The sequence below is a fragment of the Abramis brama genome (assembly GCF_963993115.1).
Source record: "Abramis brama genome assembly, chromosome: 4".
NCBI classification, from domain to species: domain Eukaryota; kingdom Metazoa; phylum Chordata; class Actinopteri; order Cypriniformes; family Leuciscidae; genus Abramis; species Abramis brama.
The window spans coordinates 3,087,544-3,098,618 of NC_139966.1; the positions used below are offsets into that span (position 1 = coordinate 3,087,544).

Below are 11,075 nucleotides of genomic sequence, written 5' to 3' on the forward strand. Positions count from 1 at the left end.
TAATTTAATTCTATCCAAACTTTGTTCGTGGATTGTGAGGTGGAATTGTTTTATTTTGATTCATTTGAAAAGAATAAAAAGCAAACTGTTCTTTACTGTTTATGCAGTGATTGTGCTATTGTTACGAACTTTTAGAGTCTAGGGAACATTTCCATATTAATGTACTGCTGGATATGAAATGAGGTGGAAGAACATGACAGAATCTTGGAAAGAGAAAAAAAAACTGGACTTTTATTCACAAAGCCGAAACCACTAGATCCAGTAAAATAACAATAATAATGTGTACTATGTACAATGTCATAATATAAACAAACAATAAATGGGAAAAGAACAAAAGCAGTGCCAAAGGAAAGAACAAAATATAACAAAACAATCCTTAATCTACACCTAATCTAACCAAAGCAAAATGTAGAAAATAAACAGAAATCTTCAGTGCATCCGGCACCTTAACAAAACAGAAGATACAATAAGTGGCGCTCACTTACCTAGTGTGTCTAGACAATCATCAGCTGTTAACCAAGGTCTCATAGCAAACGAAAAGGTAGACAACACATCACAAAGCACATAGCACACAACTCAGACGCAGGCAGATACAAAAACTCGATTCACAACAGAAAACTCATTGCGCTACAAAGAGCTCAGTTCGCGATCGAGAGAGAAAGCATGAACACGCCATCCTTTTGAACCAGCTGGACGGCCTCCGATTGGCTCTCAAGCGCCGCCTTAATGATGACTGACGTCCGACTCGGCCAATCACAGCAACCTGCGAGCAGAGAGAGTGGGCTAGAGACAAGAGAAAAGATAATGAACACAACAGCCAACACGTGTGAAGTACACAAACGTGCACCAAGCAATGAAAACAAAACACGCGTGGAGCGTAACAGCTATACAACCTGTTTGTATAATGTAACTGAAGTTTCTGTATTTTTACATAGTCAGTCTTTTTGTTTACTTGGTTCAACATGGAGAAGAGATTGAAAAGAATAACAACAAACCTGTGCTTCACTGTTTGCCCAGTATGTGCTGTATGTAGTGAGTGGTTGCCAGATAGATATCTGTGCCGTATGATGTTGAGGGTCTCATGGGATCAATGGCTGCCTCAAGTCCTGCTAGCTCTTCTGGGCTCAACAGGCTGTCCGCTGTGGGAACAATGACTCCATGTTGTGGATCATAAGGCAGGCCACAATCTTCCCAGTCGAGGTGTTGAAGGTACAGTTCCTAAAATGGATTAATCAGTATTTTATTTATAAATTGTACTATTAAATTACTTTATATCAGCAAGTACTTAACTAAATATTTGAATAGCATTAGCTGGGTCAGCAAGGTCACATTTCTGTCAACAAAAGAAAGCTCACACTTCCTAATGTTGTTGCAGTGATTTGTTTGATGACATTTTATTACCTCAGTGTTTTCAAACTCTGGCTCTGCCACCGCATGCTGAATGTTTCCCGTCTCCCAGAGCTGATTGGGTGTCATGTTCCCCTCGGTTCGAACTGGGTGATTATCCCATCCATCATGAAATGCGTCCAGGCTAGCTTGTATTCTGGGCAAGAACTCATAATGGCAGCTAAAGAGATGCATGTTGTTAGACAGGTCAGAGAACCCATCATCTTCCAGTGAGTGCAGCACACTATAGTATATGGTGGAGCACACCACACATCTCTCCACAGCCTCTCGATCCTGAAAAAGTGATATTTTATAAATAATTATTGTCAATGTATCCACCTTATTCCTACGCCCCATGACACTTTGTGCGAATTATGGATGTTACTTCCATTAAGCTGTAAACAATCAGTGAAAGGCTTGCCTTATGAAAAAAAAAAATCTGTCCGTTGGGTACAGTGATTATTCTACTCACCCTTCAACCATCGAACATTAAAAAGGACATTTAAAATGGTTAAAGCATCAACAAGGTACTTTCAACAAGAGACCATGAACAACCCCAAAAGTGTGATTCTTTCTACAGCAATAACAGACGGGTTAAATATCACTGTAGTAATATCTGTGTTATGTAACATACGTTGCCTTAATCAAAAATGTTTATTAACTTCAGCGTTGAGTGATACTATTTCGAAGTGATGAAAACAAACCTGGAAAAAAGACGTTAGGATTGAGAAGAACACTGTGAGATTCTTCGTGCATTATTAATAGCATATATCGTAAACTAAATCGGGAGAAGAGACCACAAATGATCAGTATGTTGTTATTTCTTCATAAGTTTACAGCTAAATGCAAAGTGAAAAAAGGAAACGAATGCAGCAACTGAAACAATTATTATATTCTTATAACACCACGTTAAAATACCAAGTGTTATGTTATTCTCATGATGTCTGAAAATATATCGTGACAGAAAACGTATAGCTCATTCAGTCAAACTGACGGATCAACTTTATTTGTAGGACAATCTTATGATTTGAAATGATTCGTTTCAGTGTTTTTGAATGGAAGCTCCCCAAACCGGAAGTGCCACCCATAATCCAGAAAGCAGTAAAGCTCGTCAGGAATAAGGTGGATACTTTTTTTAAAATGAAGTTAGTCTTATTTCAAAAGTTTTGTTTCATCATTTAAAAAAAAAAAAAAAGCAATGGCAAATAATCAACAGCACAGGTTTTAGAGCGCCACTATCATTTTTTAAAAGTGATTAACAGTGAAAACGTACTTTGATATATAAATATAAAAATATACTTTTACTAGTCTTTTTTTACTAGTTTTTAACACTGTAACCTAATGCCAGGAAACTTAATACATCTGCCATTTAAAAGCAATGCATGTTTAAACAAAGTATCCTGTATAGACAACCTAAGTCCTACAAACATCTAAAGCAAAAAAAAAAAAAGACCATAGCAATACATTTGAAGAGAGGAGAGAAACGACCTGCCTCTGATTGTGGACACTCTTTCCAGCAATAAAGCTGGACCTTCCTGCGCCCCGTACGGTGAACATCAGGCGTGCTGTGCCGACGTTCTCTACGCCATGGTCACCTCTTACTCTAATGAAGAATTGATCAACGGTAATCATGCTACAAATTCCAGTAAAACCTTCTATTTTACATTGCTGTACATTTACATTCTTTTTTACATAATAGACAGGATAGTTAACCGAAAAATTCTAATCTTTCATCATTTACTCACTCTTATGTCTTTAAAAACCTGCATGACTGTCTTTCTTCTGTGGAATACAAAAAAAGAATCTTGAAGAATGTCAGTACGAAAAACGGTTTAAATTCCCATTGACTTTTTGGTCCATAAATAGGAATTTTTATTAGTAACCTCTGTGTTTATATTCCACGGAGGAAAGTAAGTCATACAGTTTGGAAAGACATGAGGCTGAGTAAATGGTGAATAAATGATAATTTGTGGGTGAACTAACCCTTTAACATCATGCATGATGAAAACTGCAGCATGTGGAATTTCAGCTCAATACTGTTTAATGCTTGAATTAGCAGGGTTAACCGAAAAACTAAACACACAATCTTATAGTACACACATTTTCCACTTGATATATAGAGATAGATATATATATATATATATATATATATATATATGAAGAGTTCAGATGCAAAAGCCTCTAAATGCCATCTGAAATTTTCTTCTAGAATGATAATTTTTATCAAGCTCATATATTTAAATTCAATAATTTCACTTAAATGGCAATGAAGATTACCTATTAATTGTAATTTAAGTGAAATTACTGAACTTAAATATACAAGCTTGATAAAAATGATCATTCTGTAAGAAAATCTCTTCATATATATATATGTACACTGTTCATTCATTAAACAAACATCACTGCGTAAGAGACACTCAGATTCAAATTATAAAAAGTGAAGTATTTATTCTTGCAAGAATAGGAGCAGTCTAATACACAGTTGTTACCCTGTGCAGAAGAGTGACACACCCTCGGACAGACTGAACCACCCTTTTATCTTAGTTTCAAGGCCTTCTTCCCCCCAGAGCCTTCCTACCAGTAGTTTTCCATAGACAAAGGAGCCATATCACTAGTTTAGATGTATCACTAGTTGGCCTTCTGACACCAGGGTCAGAAGTCCTTGCCTGTCTGTCTTCTGGAGTGTCTCCCCAGGTTCATAAACACATAAATCTGAGAACAGTGGTCTGTTCTCACACCATACTGCAAATAGTAAAAACCGATGACATTCCTTTGCAATATACTGAAAGTCAATGAAAGATAAAATAAGTCAATGAAACCTTAAAAACTGCCATTACAATACATAAGTGTATACATATATACATGTGTATATATATATATATATATATATATATATATATACACACACACACCTATATGCATGTATGCATTTCACATTTAGATGTTGCTGCAACTATTATTGTTTTAGTTGTTCATTAAAATACCTCAGTGGAAATCCATGATGTTCAATGGACTGCTTGAAGAAGGCCAAGGCTGTAGAGGACAGATTGTTATTTGCAGCACCTAGGTACATGATCTATTGGGAAAAATGCAGGATATAAATGAGTTAAAGTTTAGTCAAGCTGACCTTGTGTTGACTTGTGTTTTATAAGATATTATTACCTTTCTGGAAAATCCATCAATGCCACCAAAGATGACTATATTGTACCTAGATATTCAACAGACAACTCATTTTAGAATTAAGCATTTCTTTGAGACAACAAAATCACCTACATTGAAAAGTTTGAGATAGATTGATTGATACAGACAGACAGACACTCACTCACCGGATCAGTTTGTGGTTTGTATCAATGTGTACAAGTGCTTTTGGTCCAGCAACGGAGTATTTGCGCCGCACAACACACCCTAGCATGTTCAAACGGGAGAGGATCCCTATGGTGTCAACACGATGCATTGAGGCCTTAAAGGGATAGTTCACTTTGAAATTAAATTTAGGTATGTTTTAGCTTACCTGAAGGGCATCCAAGATGTAGGTGTCTTTTTTTCCGCAGTAGTTTCAATTTTGATATTTTTAGGTCAAACCGTTCTTGTCTGTCAGTCATATAATGCAGGTCGATGGTCCCTGTCTCAAAACACAAGCACAGAGTCCAAATTAAAACAATTCCCCATCGTCCAAATTAAACAATTCCCCATCGTCCAAATTAAACAATTCCCCATCGTAAGTACACACTGATGGCCTAAGACACGAAACGAGCGGTTTGTGTGAGAAAACGAACAGTATTTATATCGTTTTTACCTCTTTATAACACAACCACGTCGAAGTGATCTGAAGTCGCGGGCGCTTCCTGCTGTGTGACGTGTGCGCAGAGCGGTGCATAGATGTATATACACTAGATGTCGCATTAAAGACATTCGTTCCAATGAACTGCCGTAGCCAAGGCGAAATCTAGTATATATATATCTATGCGCCAGTCTGCGCACACGTCACACAGCAGGAAGCGCCCGCGACTTCAGATCACTTCGACGTGGTTGTGTTATAAGAGGTAAAAACGATATAAATACTGTTCGTTTTCTCACACAAACCGCTCGTTTCGTGTCTTAGGCCATCAGTGTGTACTTACGATGGGGAATTGTTTAATTTGGACGATGGGGAATTGTTTTAATTTGGACTCTGTGCATGCTCTTTGAGACAGGGACCATCGACCTGCATTATATGACTGACAGACAAGAACGGTTTGACCTAAAAATATCAAAATTGAAACTACTGCGGAAAAAAAGACACCTACATCTTGGATGCCCTTCAGGTAAGCTAAAACATACCTAAATTTAATTTCAAAGTGAACTATCCCTTTAACTCTCTCCCACTGAACCCGATGTCCTCTGGCTTGCAAACTCCCCTTAACAAGACGATAACCTGCATGTGGCTTTCTTTGATTTCACCAACAAGGTTATCAAGTTCTGAGTCTGATAAAGTGCTGTATAGACCTCTAACAGTGATGTTTAAATCTGCCATTCGTCTGTACACTGTCCGCCTAGACACTCCGAGAAGACTGGCACTGCATGACACAGGGAGACCTTGATGGAGGAGATGCAGCAGGTAATCTTGCGACACATCAAAGCGTGGACGTCCAGCTGCTCCATGAGTGACTTGAATTAACACTTCCACGACTTGATTTGATTTTTCCTCAGTTACTAATCTGTACAGTTCTGCGAGACCATCCACAATACTCTCAGGAAGAGAAATCTGATCAGAAAATGCACTGAACAACACCATCTCCTGTGTGCATATGAACTGTCAATAGTCTCGGTCCAGAGGTTGCCGACTGAGAACCTGCTGAAGTCGAGAGTGAAGCCGCTCCATCATTACTCGAACCACCCGGAGATCAATGGACAGACACAGATAGCTTTTACAATTTGAACAGCAATATGCTAAACATTAATGAAAACTTTGGTTATACAATGGTTTATACAAAATGTAATCTGGAATAGCCTAAGACTGTAATGTTCGAGAAAGGGTGGTACAGTGGTACTTAATTCCCATTGAGAACATGAAATGGAATAGTCTAAAGAAAAAGCTTAACACATGATAAAAATATCTTTCACTCTGGTCCACTGACAACCCTTTTTGCCTAGTTTAAAGGGTCTCAGCCCACTTGTGTATTTAATTATTTAGTTGGAATTCAGTCATCTTAATTGTTAATGTAATAAAATAATTAAATGAACGAAACAAAAATCATACAATTGTTTCTTAACTTGCCTGTGACGTAATTTATACTATGTAGTGCCCAAATGATTATTTTGGACAGAAAAATTAAACCCTCCTGATGAACCCTCCAATGAAATGTTCTCAATAAGTTATGGAGAACGAAAGAAATAGACTAGTTCAGTCATTTCAGTCCGATGTTAAATTTAAAACAAAAAGCAACATATGATGGCAGAGGTTGTAGCTAGCTAGATTCCACTATCCTAGAGAGAGTGGAGTGCTACTAAGGGCTATTCTGTCTATATATGGAACATTTCGCAAAGAAAACCTCAAAAGGTTAATTAGATATTGTAAGACAGAAACTCACCTGTTCACCGCTCATTTCCCTCAGCTGTAGGCTGTACGCAGCAGGCAACCACGCGTTTCAGTGCTTCTCCTGGGAGAGTAGCTAAACTAATCCCCTAGCTTAGCGCCATCTACTGTTGTGGAAGAGGAAGTTACTCAACTGCATTTGTGAGAAAATCTGCCTGGAAACACATTTGTGAGAAAATCGAGCGGAGAGATCTCATACAGACAGGTATGCATTTGTATGCATTAGATTTGGTATTTGTTCAAAGGTTACATACAATTTGTAGGATGGTTTGTATTTATTTGTGAAATATCATTCAGGCTCATTTATTTATATTTGTGAAACACAATATTACTCCACTACGTTTTCGCTCAAATTGACCTTTGTATTTGAACATTGCTCTCTGTTTGTTTGCGAGTCAAGTTTTCCTTTGCAAAGCGGATCGAGTTTGTTTGCGAGTCAAGTTTTCCTTTGCAAAGCGGATCGAGTTTGTTTGCAAAATGCTGGATTTGTTTGTTTAATTATGGCACATATTTCGCTCCATAAAAACTCACCTCCGATGAGTCTGGCGAGGAGGTGAGAGCAAGTTTGTTTGTCTAATGTAAATGAAAATAAAAATATTATGAATACTTTACTTCAAATAGTGTTTTGTAAATCTGCAGTCCTCTGATGAGTTAATGGTTGTGGAGAACAAGTGCAAGGTAAAGTCATAACTAAAATCACTTTAATTGCCTTTTGCACCAGTAATCTTTGTTTCAGTTGCTTGTAACATGGAGCGACTTTCTTTCCAGTTTCAGGTGTTTGTCCAATTTGCACCAAAGAGTTCCCAGACGATGAGATCACAATCCATGCTAGCCTTTGTGGAGAGAGGTAATCTGCTTAGCTCAGCTCTCTGTATAATACATGTTGTGTTTTTCAGGTTAAAGTCTATGTATACATATACAGGTGTGTGAAACTGCATTTGTTTTCATGTACAGCTTTGAATCTATAGTGACTTCTGAAGCAAATAGCAGTGGCCCAAGTACCCATGCTCAAACTCCAGTATGTAAATCAATAAGGTGTGTTTTATTTAGATGCCTTTCGTGTGAGTTTATATCAAATACAGAAATATTTATTTACACAATCCATGTTTTCATGTTTTTTAGCCATCTTATCTAGACATCACATACTATCAAATTATTTAACACAGCACATGGTGCAGTAATTCATAATCACATATAATGTAATTATTTTCCAAACACTGTTCTGCACACTGCTGGATGGAGCTATGGGTAACACTTTATGATAACGTTCAGTTGTAAGTCATGTATAAGTGGTTAGTTAATGATGAACTAATCATTTACAAAACCTTCATAAATGATTAGCAAGTGATATACTAACATTTTATGTATGTTTTGTAAATTCAGTTACAAGTCATTTACAAGTGATTAGTAAATGATTAACTAATTATTTATGAAACATGACTATGCGTTCATAAGTGATTAATAAGTGATATGTTCATTATTGTATGTATGTTTTGTAGATTCGGTTATAATAAGTCATTTACATTTGATTAGTTAATGATTAACTAATAATGTACAAAACATGACTATGCGTTTTATAAATGTTTAATTTTTTTTTATTTTTTTTGTATGTTTTGCTCTCATCAGGAGCACAGTGGTTAAAGACTCCATGTGTTTCAGAGAAGACAGCCGTCTATACCCTCACCAGTCAGCACTGCAGTACACACTACACTACACACTACACTACACACTACACTACACTACACTACACTACACACTACACTACACACTACACTACACTACACTACACACTACACTACACACTACACTACACTACACTACACACTACACACTACACTACACTACACTACACTACACTACACACTACACTACACTACACTACACACTACACTACACACTACACTCTACACACTACACTACACTACACACTACACACTACACTCTACACACTACACTACACTACACACTACACTACACACTACACTCTACACACTACACTACACTACACACTACACACTACACACTACACTCTACACACTACACTACACTACACACTACACTACACACTACACTCTACACACTACACTACACTACACTACACACTACACTACACACTACACTACACTACACACACTACACTACACACTACACTACACTACACACTACACTACACACTACACACTACACTACACACTACACTACACACTACACTACACTACACTACACTACACTACACACTACACTACACACTACACTACACACTACACTACACTACACTACACACTACACACTACACACTACACTACACTACACTACACTACACACTACACTACACTACACTACACTACACTACACACTACACTACACACTACACTACACTACACACTACACACTACACTACACTACACTACACACTACAGAAGACAGCTGTCTATACCCTCACCAGTCAGCACTGCAGTACACACTACACTACACACTACACTACACACTACACTACACTACACTACACTACACACTACACTACACACTACACTACACTACACTACACACTACACACTACACTACACTACACTACACACTACACTACACTACACTACACTACACACTACACTACACTACACTACACTACACACTACACTACACACTACACTACACTACACACTACACTACACTACACACTACAGAAGACAGCTGTCTATACCCTCACCAGTCAGCACTGCAGTACACACTACACTACACTACACACTACACTACACACTACACTACACTACACTACACACTACACACTACAGAAGACAGCTGTCTATACCCTCACCAGTCAGCACTGCAGTACACACTACACTACACTACACTACACACTACACTACACACTACACTACACACTACACTACACTACACTACACACTACACTACACACTACACTACACTACACTACACACTACAGAAGACAGCTGTCTATACCCTCACCAGTCAGCACTGCAGTACACACTACACTACACTACACACTACACTACACACTACACTACACTACACTACACACTACACTACACTACACTACACTACACACTACACTACACTACACACTACACTACACACTACACACTACACTCTACACACTACACTACACTACACACTACACACTACACTCTACACACTACACTACACTACACACTACACTACACACTACACTCTACACACTACACTACACTACACACTACACTCTACACACTACACTACACTACACACTACACTACACACTACACTCTACACACTACACTACACTACACTACACACTACACTACACTACACACTACACTACACTACACTACACACACTACACACTACACTACACACTACACTACACTACACACTACACTACACACTACACTACACACTACACTACACTACACTACACTACACACTACACTACACACTACACTACACACTACACTACACTACACTACACACTACACACTACACTACACTACACTACACTACACACTACACTACACTACACTACACTACACACTACACTACACTACACACTACACTACACTACACACTACACTACACTACACTACACACTACAGAAGACAGCTGTCTATACCCTCACCAGTCAGCACTGCAGTACACACTACACTACACACTACACTACACACTACACTACACACTACACTACACTACACTACACTACACACTACACACTACAGAAGACAGCTGTCTATACCCTCACCAGTCAGCACTGCAGTACACACTACACTACACTACACTACACACTACACTACACACTACACTACACACTACACTACACTACACTACACTACACACTACACTACACTACACTACACTACACACTACAGCTGTCTATACCCTCACCAGTCAGCACTGCAGTACACACTACACTACACTACACACTACACTACACACTACACTACACTACACTACACACTACACACTACACTACACTACACTACACTACACTACACACTACACTACACTACACACTACACACTACACTCTACACACTACACTACACTACACACTACACACTACACTCTACACACTACACTACACTACACACTACACTACACACTACACTACACTACACACTACA

At 38.2% G+C, this 11,075-nt stretch overlaps 1 protein-coding gene across 2 annotated transcripts; it reads right to left on the minus strand.

Annotated features, from left to right (window-relative positions):
* Window positions 1-204: 204 nt before the first annotated feature.
* On the minus strand, window positions 205-4,845 carry LOC311081561 (uncharacterized protein). 2 transcript variants are annotated; one of them, XM_084112116.1, is made up of 6 exons: window positions 4,713-4,845; window positions 4,549-4,594; window positions 4,371-4,462; window positions 1,402-1,543; window positions 996-1,218; window positions 205-783 (listed from the first exon to the last, which is right to left on the minus strand). In XM_084112116.1, exons 1-5 carry the CDS (start codon window positions 4,838-4,840, stop codon window positions 1,003-1,005), a joined length of 624 nt encoding a protein of 207 aa, XP_083968242.1. In that variant the 5' UTR covers window positions 4,841-4,845; the 3' UTR covers window positions 205-783; window positions 996-1,002. The 2 variants fall into 2 exon arrangements, 1 of the variants encoding a protein (XP_083968242.1); XR_014605914.1 differs by lacking the exons at window positions 4,549-4,594; window positions 4,713-4,845 and having other exon boundaries at window positions 1,402-1,680; window positions 4,371-4,473.
* Between the last annotated feature and the right edge of the window lie 6,230 nt (window positions 4,846-11,075).